This window comes from Phacochoerus africanus, chromosome 7 (genome assembly GCF_016906955.1).
Source record: "Phacochoerus africanus isolate WHEZ1 chromosome 7, ROS_Pafr_v1, whole genome shotgun sequence".
In the NCBI taxonomy this organism is placed as follows: domain Eukaryota; kingdom Metazoa; phylum Chordata; class Mammalia; order Artiodactyla; family Suidae; genus Phacochoerus; species Phacochoerus africanus.
In genome coordinates this window covers 6,273,543-6,286,760 of record NC_062550.1, presented here as the reverse complement: position 1 = coordinate 6,286,760, position 13,218 = coordinate 6,273,543, and the positions used below count along the sequence as shown (strand labels likewise).

At 57.2% G+C, this 13,218-nt stretch overlaps 1 protein-coding gene across 1 annotated transcript in view; it reads right to left on the bottom strand.

The window, feature by feature from the left end:
* The window catches only part of NFAM1 (NFAT activating protein with ITAM motif 1), a 34,912-nt gene that overhangs the window by 12,793 nt on the left and 8,901 nt on the right, over positions 1-13,218 (bottom strand). Inside the window, exons 2-3 of the mRNA XM_047786085.1 lie at positions 5,736-6,065; positions 3,984-4,096 (exon numbers count right to left, since the gene is read on the bottom strand). Coding sequence (XP_047642041.1) covers positions 3,984-4,096; positions 5,736-6,065 — 443 coding nt within the window. The remainder of the gene's footprint in view (positions 1-3,983; positions 4,097-5,735; positions 6,066-13,218) is intronic.

Below are 13,218 nucleotides of genomic sequence, written 5' to 3'. Positions count from 1 at the left end.
TCGTCGCAGGCATCACACTGCCAGCAGCGGAGCAACAGCAGCCTCATCTCAGGGCAGGAGCTAATTAAAAACCCTGGCTGCCTGCCAATCCCCAGCCCATTTACTTGGGATTAGCTCTCAAGAGCTACTTAACTCTCAGGCAGAAGCCAGCGCCACCCCCAGTCACAGCACAAAAATGGTTCAGGACTACGGGGGCCTCTGGGTGCCAGGCGGGGCTTTAAACGCATTCCCTGCCTTATCTCCTGTGCCCTCCACCAACCCGAAAGGCCTCCTCACATCATCGTGTTCCACACAGGAGACTGTGAAGGCTCAGAGAGGGCTGGCAACTTGCCTGAGGCCACAGAGCTGGAAGTGGCAGGGATGGGATTTGAACCCAGGTCTGTGTGAGTCACCAAGATGCTGACCTGACAGTATCTGGAGTTTTCGCTCCTCTGTTGTGTTTGAACGTGTTAGGTCTGTCTCTCTGACAGTTAGATGGGTGCTGGCATGTGGGCCGCCCTTTACAGGTTGCAAAGGATTCTGGGACTTAGTCATTTAAGTCTCATAATAGCCAGAGGAGGTGGGCACGCAACGCCCACTTTCAGGGGAGGAGACAGGTTTGTCCAGCTAGTCACTGACTGCCCTTGGATCAAACCCAGATGCCCCGTTTTTTTTTTTGTTTGTTTGTTTGTTTGTTTGGTTTGTCTCTTTAGGACTGCAGCCACGGCATATAGAGGTTCCCAGGCCAGGGGTCCAATCGGAGCTGTAGCTGCCGGCCTATGCCAGAGCCACAGCAACGCCAGATTCGAGCCACATCAGCTCATGGCAACGCTGGATCCTTAACCCACTGAGCGAGGCCAGGGATCGAATCCCCATCCTCATGGATCCTAGTCAGGTTTGTTACGGCTGAGCCACGATGGGAGCTCCCAGATGCCTGTTTCTAAATCTAGTATTCCTGTCACTGCCAAGGCAGGTGAGTGTGGGCTCTCCTAGACCCCATGGTGTGCAAGACCCAGGCCCGGCCTCATGGTACCCCCACGAAGACTGGTGGCGCCAGCGGGGAGTTAAATGCCACTGTGGGGTCCTGAGAAGGAGTCCAAGTCCGTCTGGGGTGGGGGGCACTGGGGGCTGGGGCAGACTTCTCAGGGCCTTGCTTGTCTCCTGAAGACAGGAGAGGAGGCTGCGGGAGTGTCCCAGGCCTCGGAAAGAGTGCATTTTGTGACAGGGGAGCGGATGCTCCTTGGAGCCGGCCTGGCCCCATCCGTGTGCCCTGCCCCAGACTATCGACACTTCTCCTACCTACTGTGATTTTCAAATGAAGAAACCAATCAGCAGGGCTGTCAGCAGCTCAGGAGACCTGTAGAGTCTCAGTGTCCCCATCTGAAAAATGGGAGCAATTCGGTCACCTTGCCCACCGCACAGCCTGGCCACCTCCAACACGTCTTTCAGGCCGCAGCGGTCTCTTACTCTGTCGTTGCTTCTGCAAGCACTTTTTGTCAGGCTCCCCTAGTTCCCGGGGACACCGAGTCCCTACTTTCTGGGTTTAGGCTCCAGGAGGGTAGGGAGACAGTGATGACACAGAAGCAAGGGTGTGGGGAGCAGAGTGAGAAGAAGCAGGGCAAGGGGTGCTGGAGGCCTGGGCTGGGGGTTGGGGCAGGAGAGAAGGGGCTGGATCCTGGGCAGAGCGTGGACAGGCCTTGCTAAGGGATCAGTTGTAGGGCTTCAGCCTGAGCATCCAGGGCCTGGTGCCACATGCTGGGATGGGGCAGACTTAGGGGCTTAAAGAGTGCTGTGTCACATACACACAGATGCCCACAGGTGCCCGCACAGGTGGATGTGGTCTGGAGCTCCAGGAGGGCTTTGGGCAGCAACCTTGGGTGATCTGGGAGCAGCACAGTCATGGGGGAGTGTAAACAGACGGGGGGAGCTCTGAGGAAGGGGCCCGGGACCTGCCGATGCTGAGCGGCCACTAAGATGTGGGTGACCCATCACAGGGCCACCGGGGGTTCTGAGACCAAAGAAGGAGTATGCCGTGGAGGGTCGGGGAGACAGGCTGTGCCCGATGCCCTCAGAGGATGAGGTCTGATCAGCATCGGAGGTTGCCTGAGCTGGGAAGCCAACCTTGACCCCAAACTGAGTGGGAGCCCTCGAACCTGCTCTCAGGATGGGAATCATCTGCCTCTCCTGGGTCAGAAGCTCAGGCTTTGATTCATTTATCAAGCGTGCTCCTGGGGTCCTCGGTGCCTCTTTCTCCCCAGCCCTGTCCTCTTGCCCTGTGGCTGGCTGCCTGGCTTGGTCTCTGGCCCCAGGACCCCACTGCATGCTCTGTTCCTGCATTCATGTCACGGGAGAGGACAGGCCACTCATGGCATCCAATTCTGGGGCAGGGCAGCATCTATAGGGTCCATATTCAAATTTGGATCCCGCTCCAAGGAGCTCTGGGGATGTCTCTGCAATATAAACCAGAAGCTGGTCTTCCAAGTTCTCCCTCTTTCAAGGCCAGGCTCGCATGCCAGCCTTCCTCCCCCAAGTGCCAGGAGGGGCGGCAGGAAGCACCGAGCGCTGCCCTCCTATCAGGGTCAGGCACCATCTGGCCGTCTTCACCCTTCCGGGGGAGGGCAGGGACCCATCCTCATCCCTACTGCCAGAGGAGAAAACAGACTCAGAGAGGGTTGAAACTGGACGAGAGGGCAGGGGCTGCCTCTGTCTTGCTTTCTGCTGTGTCTGGCACTTAGCCCAGTGCCTGGCACGTACTAGACACTCAACAGCTATTCCTGGAAGGAGAGGAGGCGGGGAGGAAGGAAAGTGGGGTCCCCGAGGCCACGTGGCAGGGGGAGGGGCTGGACTGGAGTCACGCTGAGGCTCTGAGAGGTGTTCTCCCCTTGAGATTTTACTGAGCCCCCACTCTGTCACGATGCCGCCCTGGCCTCGCAGGGCACTGAGATCCAGTCGTTACAACCCTGTTTTTGCCAAACAGGGGCTAAAATGGGGGCTCAAGCACAAGGTCTCACCCTGACCCCGCTCTGCCCTCACCCACTGCGCTTCGTGCCCATGGAAGACCCTTGAGTGGTCACAGAGCTAAGCCCGGTGTGGGGTCCCCCAGCACCCTGGCCTGAAGCACAGTTACTGTGTCTGCACCTGCGTTCCAGCCAAGGAGCTGCTCAGTGAGAACAAATCAAGGGCTGTCCAGAGTTCCCGCTGTGGTGCAGTGGGTTAAGGATCTGACTGCAGCAACTCAGATCACTGCAGAGGCACAGGTTAGATGCCTAGCCCAGTGTAGTGGGTTAAGGATCTGGCATTGCTATAGCCATGGTGTAGATCGCATTTGCAGCTCGGATTTGATTCCTGGCCTGGGAACTTCCATGCGCTGTGGTGTGGCAAAAAAACAAAACAAAACAAACAACAACAACAACAACAACAAAAAACGGTCCTACCTGTTCCCATCCTTGGAAGAGCAGCAGGAGTGGGGAGGAAACATACTGAGGGCAAAGTGCTGCCTCTCTGAGCCTCACTCTTCAGAGCTGTAAAGTGGGAGGGGAACCTCGCTCATGGAGTTACAGTGGGGTACACACCAGGGCACACGTGGGAGGGGGCCTGGCACACAGAAGTCCTGAAGAAATGCTTCTTCCTTCCTTCTAGGTTGCTGGGATCCAGAAACCCGGGGACAGGGGTTCCTAATCTGAAGAGCTAGAATCAGGAAGCCCAGGGCCTGCAGCTTCCATCAGCTACTCAGAGGCACCCGTGACCCGGAAAAGGCTGAAAAGGCTGAAAAGCCCTGGTTTCTTGCAACAAGATCAAAAAAGACCTGGTGGTGATGAGCTGGCAGCACAGGCCCAGCCAGAGGGGAGGGCAAAAGAGAGGCCCCTGGTGCCAGTGGCCACAGAAACACCCATTCCAAGCTCTGCTCACAGGGCCCACGGGAACACCCTCCACCCCTTGGGGAGGCATCCCTACACCACAGCGAGCAGGGTGGGGGCAGCGCTGCCATGTGCCTGCATCCCTACCTTCTTCCAGAGCAGCAGAGCTGTGCCCAGGATGCTGAGGACAACCAGGATGCCAAGGAAGCAAAAGAACAGGAGCTTCTGGGGGCCCTGTGAGGGCTCTTGGTACCCTGTGTCTGGGGGAGGGCAGGGAAGCAGAGGTTAGCTGCCTGGGAGGGGCCGGACACATCCCATTCCCAACCCTGCTTACAACTGTCCCCCCCCCCCCGGGGACCCCCAGATGCCACTATGCTGAGTTCCTCATTCCCACACTCTCCTCGGCTGAGCCCCCATTTTTTCTTTCTTCTTTCTTCTTTCTTTCTTTCTTTCTTTCTTTCTTTCTTTCTTTCTTTCTTTCTTTCTTTCTTTTCCTTCTCCTCCTTCCTTCTTCTCTTCTTCCTTCCTCTTCCTTCTTCTTTATTTCTTTCTTTCTTTCTTTCTTTCTTTCTTTCTTTCTTTCTTTCTTTCTTTCTTCCCTTCCTCTCTTTAGGACCATACCTGTTGCAATGGAAGTTCCCAGGCTAGGGGTCGAATCAGAGCTGCTGCTACCGGCCTACACCACAGCCACAGCAACTCGGGGTCTAAGCCATGACTGCGACCTATAGTGCAGCTTGCAGTGACACTGGATCCTTAACCCACTGGGCGAAGCCAGGGATTGAACCCACATCCTCAAGGACACTTGTCGGGTTGGTAACCCACTGAGCCACAATGGGAACCCTGGCTGCACCCCTTTCTACGTTTGCTGCCTTGTTTCCAATTAAGGGCAAGGACCACATCCTTTGCTTCTTACGTGCTCCTGCCTTGGGGCGCTGGCTCCACTGAGAGGTGCTTGGGGGCCGGGTCAGGTCGTTTCATTTCGTGGGGCCTCCTGCTTTCCAAGGGTGAAGTGGTGATGGTACAGGCAGAAGCGGGGAGGGTGAAGGGGGTGGCTTTGCACCAGGCCTCGCAGGTGCTGGCCTGCCCCAGGGGTAGGGGAGGGGCACAGACTAGCCCTTTCCCTTGAGTCTTCCATCCTTTCATCCATCCCTTTCTCCCTCCATCCCTCTGTCCATCCCTCTGTCCATCTGGCTGGCCAAAAATTGCAGAGTGCCAACCACACTCCAGGCACCAGAGTATCTGCTATTTTTCTAGCATGTCCTATCACTGGGCTCCAGCCTTTGCATGCAGGATCTCACTTATCTCAAGAAAAGCCTCTGGCAGGCAAGGTATTGCCATGAAGACCAGATCCAAGGTCACACTCAGGCAAGTAACAGGACTGGGGGATCAAACCCAGGTCCGTGGGATTCTGAAACCCTGGCCCTCCTGGTGGGAGTGGCAGAGGCAGGTCGGAGAACTGCGACTTCTGTGATGGGCCCTTCTTACCATCCAGAGTCGTTGCTCCTTGGAGAACGTGAGGAAAGCTAGAAATCTGTCCCCAGAAAGACGTCTAAGAGCGCGCGTGCTCACTCACAGGACTCCGCAAACTCACCCGTGCCCTCACCCAACCCCCGAATCGTGCCGAAGGGACACTGAGAGCAAGGACCAGGGGACCCTTCGCAGATCACTCGCCAGAGGTGGCCAGGGTTAGAGTCACATCCCCGGCCTTGGCCCCTGCCACACCAAGGCGGGCATCTCGGCACACCTGTGCAGCCAGGGGCTCCCCGCGGCTGCCCTGTTTCACTTGACTGAAGCCGAACGATGAGGCCCGCGTTCCCCACTTTAGTTCCTGTGCCCCAAACTCTGCCGCTTGAAACTCCTGGGCCCTTCACCTTGGGAAGCAACGCGGAGGAAGCTCACCTCTGACCAGGATGAAGGTGCCGTTGCCTGTCACTCTGGAGCTCGGCCAGCGGACCGAGCAGTAGTAGGTGCCGGTGGCAGATGCATCAGGCAGCTTGGGGGTGACCTGACACTCCATGAGGAGGGTCTGGTTCTCTCTGCTCCGGCCAGGTTTGCAGCTGGTCTGCTTCCCAGAGCTCCTCCGGCCCTGGAGGTCCACATAAAAGTAGCCCACGGTGAAGTTCTTGAACTCGGGGGTGTGTGGGTAGGCAACCCTGCAGTTGAAGGAAACGGCCTTGTTGGCCAGAGACACCACAATGGGGAGGCCGGTGTGGGTCACTGACTGCCCTCCTGCAGGGGAAGGAAAAGGAGAGAGTGGCGGCTTCAACCCCACCTGCTTCCCGGTGAGCACGCAGGGTGTGTGCCCAGCGCCTCCCACATAGGACCCCACAGTTCCCAACGCAGCCAGCAACGTGTCTAAGAGAGGACGCGTCTGAGGGTCAAGGAGGTCAAGCCGCTAGCTTTCACCTTCTCAGCAGGCATGGAGGGGACCTGCAACCTTGCCCAGATCTGGAAGACGCCCGATCCCAGGCTCCCAACTGCTGTCCTTCCCAAAGTCCAAGAAGCCGTGCTTGATAAAAGCGCAGGTGTGAGATGCGCCGAAGCCGGGGAAGGCAGAGAAATCAGGAAGAAGGAGGCAGGACCCAAAATAAAGCAACCCGTCCCAGCAGGAAGAAGCACCTCCTGGCCTAGGCAGACAGCAGAGGAAGGCAGGTCTGCCCGCAGCTCTCCCCCGCCAGAAGGAGGAGGCATGGCAGCCATCAGACCGGAGAAATAAACCTTCCCCTGAATCTCAGCTCGGAAAAGTATGTGTCAAGTTTTTGTTTGGTTTTGTTTTTAATGCCACACCCATGGCATATGGAAGTTCCTGGGCCAGGGATTGAACCTGAGCTGCTGCTGCAACGTGCGCCAAAGATGTAGCAGCAGCTCTGGATCCTTAATCCCCTGTGCTGGGCCGGGGAGCGAACCTTCATCTCTGCAGCAGCTGGAGCCACTGCAGTCAGATCCTTAACTCACTGTGCCACAGCAGGAACTCCAAGTTTACACACACACACACACACACACACACACACACAGATAGGAACATACATATATAGATATAGATATACACACACATATAAAAATTACATATACATTGTAAATCAACTATAATAAAAATTAGAAAGAAAGAAAGAATATATAAATAGAACAAGCAATACCCAAGAGTGGTTTTCCGACGGCGCAGAGGTGTTCCACGGGTTTGGCCACGGCCATCTGAAGGCTTCCAGAGCGGTCTTCCCCCCCTCACCCGCACATACCCCCCCTCTCATCAGCGGCACCGAGAGAACAGTTCGAAGGCCCCACAGCGGCAGCCTGCCTGGTCGGGCCTCCCCCCCTCGTACAGGCTCCCAGATGGGGGGCAGCTTCAGAGCTGGGTTAGCAGCTGCCACCTCGCCAGCCCCGGACTTCGGCTGCAAAGCCCCCCCACCTTCAGTTCACATTCCCCCAGCACCTTCCCTCTCCAGCAGTCCAAGAGCAGACAGTTCCAAATTGAGGTCATCATTATACAACTACAGATGTGATAAATTCATTTGAATAATATATATATATATATATATATATATATATATATATATATACATGATTTAAATGTAAAAAAAAAAGTAAGTGGAAATAGCTTAAACTCTGCTGCTTTAAGTCGAGAGAAAAAAATAAAACCCAGGTAACAATGGGAAAAAAAAAATTGAGGTCAGCAGCGAGCAGCTGAGAACATGCTGGCCAGGTTGCTATTCGGGAGAGATCCCGCATTGGAGCCACTTGGAAGGAGTGGCAAGGTTTATTTAGATGGGGACCTGGGGCATGGGCACCCCCCACCCCGCCAACGGTGCTGCGTGGCTGGCGAGAGGCCAGACCAGTTTCTTCTCGGGTCTCCTCAGCAAGGCCATGGGCTGCATCCCCAGGGGAGGCTCAGTGACAGGTGACAAGGACAGAGGTGGCCCTCCACGCCAGCTAATCCCCCAAGCTCAGACCACTCTGATATGTGAGCTTCCTATGGCGCAACTAAAGAGGAAACCCCCCCCCGCCCCCGAGGAACTCAAGCCAGTGACAGTTTCAGGGAACGGGCTGGCATGTCTGGATGTCACAGCAGGTCGGCTTTGTCAATTGTGCTGCTCAGGCCTGCAGCGCCAACTGTGCCGGCCCCGGGGGAGGGGACCTCACACGTCACCATATATCCCTGGGCTGGTGGTGGTGGTGGTTTAACGATAACAATCCATTAGTTTTGTCATAAAACTGGGAGCCTTGATTCAGGGCTGGGGAGTGAGGAGTTGCGGGGGCCAGGTCGGGGTGCAGGTCCCAGGTGGGCCAAGAGGGACAGGAGGTGAGGGGGTGACATGAACTGTGCTCACCCCGCCCTGTGAGCCCACCCTGTGTCCTTCCCGCACACCCAGGACATGGCCCCACCCTGCAGCCACCTCTGCTGTCCCTCCTCCTCACCTGCCCGACTCCTGCTCAGCCCCCCAGACTCGGCTCGGGAACCGCTTGCCAAATCGTATGCACCTTCTCCTGTTGGGTTCTCACGGTGACCCTGAGAGGAAGCCAGGCGTCCAAGTGCCAGCGACAGGCTGGTGTTTCCTCATGAGGGTCGGGGCGGTGGGAATCTGACCCAAACCACCAGGCAAGTGGTCTCGCTGAAGCCTCTGCTCCTCCCCAGGAACCTCCCACGCCTCCTCTCCCTCTAAGAAGCCACTCCCAGCCCGGGGAGGCTGGACAAGCTGTCAGCACAGCGAGGCCACCTTCCTGCGAGGCAAACTTCCTGTGTGTCCTGGCAGGAAGACATTCATCCAGTTGCCTTAAAAGATTATCCCCATTTGAGGTATCCTTCTAGAAAATGATGGAATCTGCAGGTGCCATTAAGCCCATCTTTGCAATTCTGGGGAAATCTGTAAAAATGGATCACCATTGTTCTGTATTCTTCTGGGATTCATTATTTTGGGGTCAGAGGGATAGGCTCGTGGAAGTGCGTGGCCCTGGCTCAGGCCTGCCCCAGGGAGACCCTCAGACCGCCCGTGAAACTGCTGTCTCCAAAAAATGCAGCGATGAAGCTGTGTCTGTGGACCAATAAGGACAGCCAATCAGGAGACAGCAGGCCAAAATCAAGGAGGAGGGAGGGAGGCCTGCTTTTGCAGCCGAGGCGAATAGGTTCTGGCCTGATGAGGTAGCTAACGGCTTCCATGCCCCCGCTTTTTCACTGGGGTGTTGGCACCCCAGAGCCTGGACCACGGCAGCCCAGCTCCCACGTCCTTCCCTGGATTTGTGCCTCCAAGCGGCCCCCTTTTGGGTGCAGGCTGCTCCCGTTGGCTGCCACCTAGAAGCATCTGCCGGTTAAGGCTCAATACTACGAACAAGTTCAGAGTAATTCCCAAGTCCATGAATGCTTCTCAGCTCTCACTTGTTTGCATCTCCAATAAACATATAAGAGTACCAGCTGGAGTTCCCGTCGTGGCTCAGCGGTAAGGAAACCAACTCATATCCATGAGGATGCAGATTCAATCCCTAGCCTTGCTCAGTGGGTTAAGGATCCGGCATTGCCATGAGCTGTGGTATAGGTCACAGATGCAGCTCGGATTTGGTGTTGCTGGGGTTGTGGCGTAGGCCCGCAGTTGCAGCTCCGATTCGACCCCCAACCCGAGAACTTCCATGTGCCTCAGGTGCCCCCCCCCCAAAAAAAAAGACCAGTTAGATCACAAGCCCTGTTGGAGGCCTTGGAGGGGCTCCCTGGCGACCACCCCCGTCTAACATGGCAGCAGAGGAAGCCTGGAGTGGGAGGGCTGGTGGGGAGGGAACCACTAATCCTAACGGGGAGGTGAGAGGGGTGGTGACGCCCAGGGGGTCTGGAGGTTACCAGTGACCTGAAAGCAGAAACACACAGGTACAGTGGGGAAAGAAAAGTCCAGAAAACATCCTCCGGCTGGGTGTGACACAGGCCCCGTGTCACCGTGACCGTCCTATGAGGCAACTACTGCAAACTCATTTTGCAGATGAAAAGAACAGAGGGTTTTAGAGGTGCAAAGCCACAGAGCGCCTAAGGGATAGAGCTGAGGTCTGAACCCCGGCCTGTCTGATTCTGCTAAGAGCCAACAGCCGGGCCAGGCGGTGGAGTCAGAGACCCAGCCAAGCGTGACCGGGGCAGGGCGGCGCGTGCTCAGGGTGACACCAAGCTCAGTAGCCATCAGATGCTAAAGAGAAGGGTTGGTCAGACCCCTGGGAGGAGGCATACATTTTTACAGTCGGAGGCTGACAAGTGGCCGCATGGCTGCAAGGCAGGGTCATAAGGACCAGAGAGCATGCATGCAGCGGGGGCTTGGCAGGGCTGCCCTACAGAGGCCTGCTTCGCATCCTACATGCAGAAGGGCTTCCTTGGAACCCTCCAAGAGCTTGAGGTGAGCCTCTGAGTGCCACAGGGATGGCACAGTGGCAGGTGTCTGTTTCAAGCTCTGTGTCAGCAGCTTCACGCTTTGCTGAGGCCAAGTGAGCCAGCCTGGGGATACTCTTAGACTGCAGGCTGCCCAGAGGGGCAAATGGCCCAGGGATTGGAGGACTGGGGGGACCCTGGGTTCCTGAGGCTGTGGAAGGAGGGAGAGCCACAGGAGCCAGGTCGGGGGACCTGCGTGGCCCACAAAATGCCCAAGGGCGTCTACTCCACGCTCTGCAAACGCCCCAAGACAGGGCCAGTGCCTGCAGCACCTGATGGGCCGAAGTCTCTGCTTCTTCCTGCTCCTCCGTCCCCGCCTCTGCCCAGCTGACATGTGCAGAAGCTGGATGAGGGGGTCTGAGGACAGAAAGAGAGAGACGGCGCCAGGAATGAGTTCAGGGTGAATCAGTTCTGAATCTCGGCTGGGCCTCGGGTTTGGAGACCAGAAGAACTAGGCGCATTTGCCACCAAAAGTGACAGCGGGACTCTTGCTCAGAGTGGCTGAAGCAGCCCCAGGCGTGGCCGAATCTCCCCACACCTGGGAGGCCTGAGCTGCAGCAACCCCGCCAGGTTGCTTTGGGATAATTCAGGATTCCTGTGTGTGCACACCCGATGTGGCGCGGCAAGGCTGAGACAGCTGGCAAGGAAAGAGCCCCAAGGAGCCTCATGCATTTTCTGCAGGAGGGTCAGATTGGTGGCCGAAGGGAGCAGGGACTAGGGTGGCTGATCTTTCTGGAACAGGTCCGAGAGGAAAGGAGAGAGTGAGAGGCACAGGGGGAATTTGAAGGCTGGGTCCAGGGCAGGGGTTTTTGGAAGGGAGAATGGTGAGCCTCTGTCGGTGTGGATGGTGGGGTGCCGGGGGCCCTGCATGAGGTCCAGCAGGTGAGAGGAGGCTGCGAGCAGGGCCAGCCAGAGGGGGACTGGGAAAGCCTTGTAGTATGGTGTTTGGGGAGTGCTACCCAGGGCCACCAGCCCAGCCCCGGACATCTCTGAGCCCTCCCCTCCCCACCCCCACTCAACGGAAGATTGTGCTGGGCAGCCCCGGCTACCCCAGCCATGCCCTGCCCACCCCCACTTTGCAGGAGACGGTGTTTTCAGGGACAGCACATCCTCTGCCCCTCCTTTATCGGCAGCTCCAGGGATTGCTAGGAAGCTGGGGCCTGGCCAGAAATGGGGGTGGGGCACCTGGAAGAAGCCTAGTTCCTGGAGGCCGCGGGCCTGTGTTTGGATCCTGGCTCTGTCATTAAAATCTGTGCAACTTAGAAGGTCCCATTGTGGCTTAGCAGTAATGAACCCAAATAGAATCCATGAGGAGGTGGGTTCCCTCCCTGGCCTCGCTCAGTGAGTTAAGGATCCAGTGTTGCTGTGAGCTGTGGTGTAGGTTGCAGATATGGTTCGGATCCAGCGTTGCTGTGGCCGTGGCTGTGGCCAGCAGCTGTAGCTCCAGCTGGACCCCTTACACAGGAACTTCCAAATACCATAGGTGCAGGCCTAAAAAGAAAAAAAAAAGTGCTGTGCAACCTTAGACAACCACTTGACTTCTCTGAACCTCAGTGTTTCTCCTGCAACAAGGAGAGAACAGCAATGCCAGCCTTATAGTGCTGTCATGGGGTAACATGGGGCCAAGAAGACGGCATGCCTGCCTCAGGGCCAGGCTGCCTTTCTCCAGAGACAGGGAAGCAGGGCCACCTCCTAAGTCCTAAGACTTGAGTGCTATGTCCTCAATGTGAGCTTGGAAAACAAATGCCAGCCTGACTTTTCTGCCCATGTGACAGGCCCATAGCACAGAACACCATGGCATGGGCGGCCTCTGGACAGGACAGAACCCCCAAGGACCCCCTGCCCCCTGCCCCAAGCCTGTCTAACACCGTGGGCCCCGTGCTGGGCTGGACACCAGGGAGTAGGCAACGCCCGGGTCAGGTACTGGGCCTGGCCCTGGCCCTGGAGGCTCCGCTGCTGCCTGGCAAGCAGTGAGTGTGCTGCGGCTCAGCCTGGGAGCCCTCCCCGCCTCCCCGCCAGCCTCCTCCTCCTCTTCCCCCACCCTGTTCCTGGGCAGCTTGTTGGGAGAGACTTTATCTACCACCCGCTGGCGCCTGATTCCTTCCTTTTCCGGTTCTTCTTTTGAATCTGCAGGCGCTTCAACTGTGGGTTTGAGAGCTGGTTGGCGGTGCCTCACTCCCACCTCAGAAGGACCCCATGCCGAGTCCCCACGGGGAGGGATTTGCCATCAAAGACCTTGACTGGGTGTGGGAGGGGTGCCCACCCCATCAGCCCTCCCCACCCCCAGCACGGCACCCCCCCCCTCCCCCTAGAGACAGCCCCAGAATCCAGCCTGCTCTGCTCCCCAGCCGGGGCCTGCCTGGCACTGCCCCGGGGGATCGGTCAGCCACCCTGCTCCAGCCCTGCCTGACCCGGCCCGGGAACCCCGCCCCCCCCCCCCCCCCCCGCCCCCGACAGCGGAGGCCCACGAAGGAGTCTGAAATCAATTTACAGGGTCAAGACATGCAGTTAAAAAAAAATAGAACTCGGAGCATTTCGTTTGTAGGAAGGACGCTGTTGGTGACCTTCTGGTTTGTTATATTCATACAACTGGGTTCAGACAGGGTCACGCTGTGACATGCATCCCTTCACTGTGGGCCACCGTTTAAGAAAAAAAAATGTTTAGGTCCCTGGCCTGGAGGATCCAGTCTATTCCTCTAGGCCTTGTGCAGCCCAGCTCAGCTGCACTTGGTCCCCAGTTACCCACTCCCCCCTGACGCCAGGCCTGCCGGGCTCTGGAGCCTTGGGCCACATTATTCCCACGGCTCAGAATGCCCTCCTGTCCCCTCCCTCTCCCTGGCTGTGGGGTCGCCCTCTCTGCCTGCAGGACTCACTCACCTCTTCCCTGAGCCTCTTCTGGGTGCACAGTTCCGTCTGTACAACACAGACCCTCGGATGAAGCTGTTAAACCTGCGATGATAAAACTAGCTGTGCCTGTTCCCTTTTGCAGAT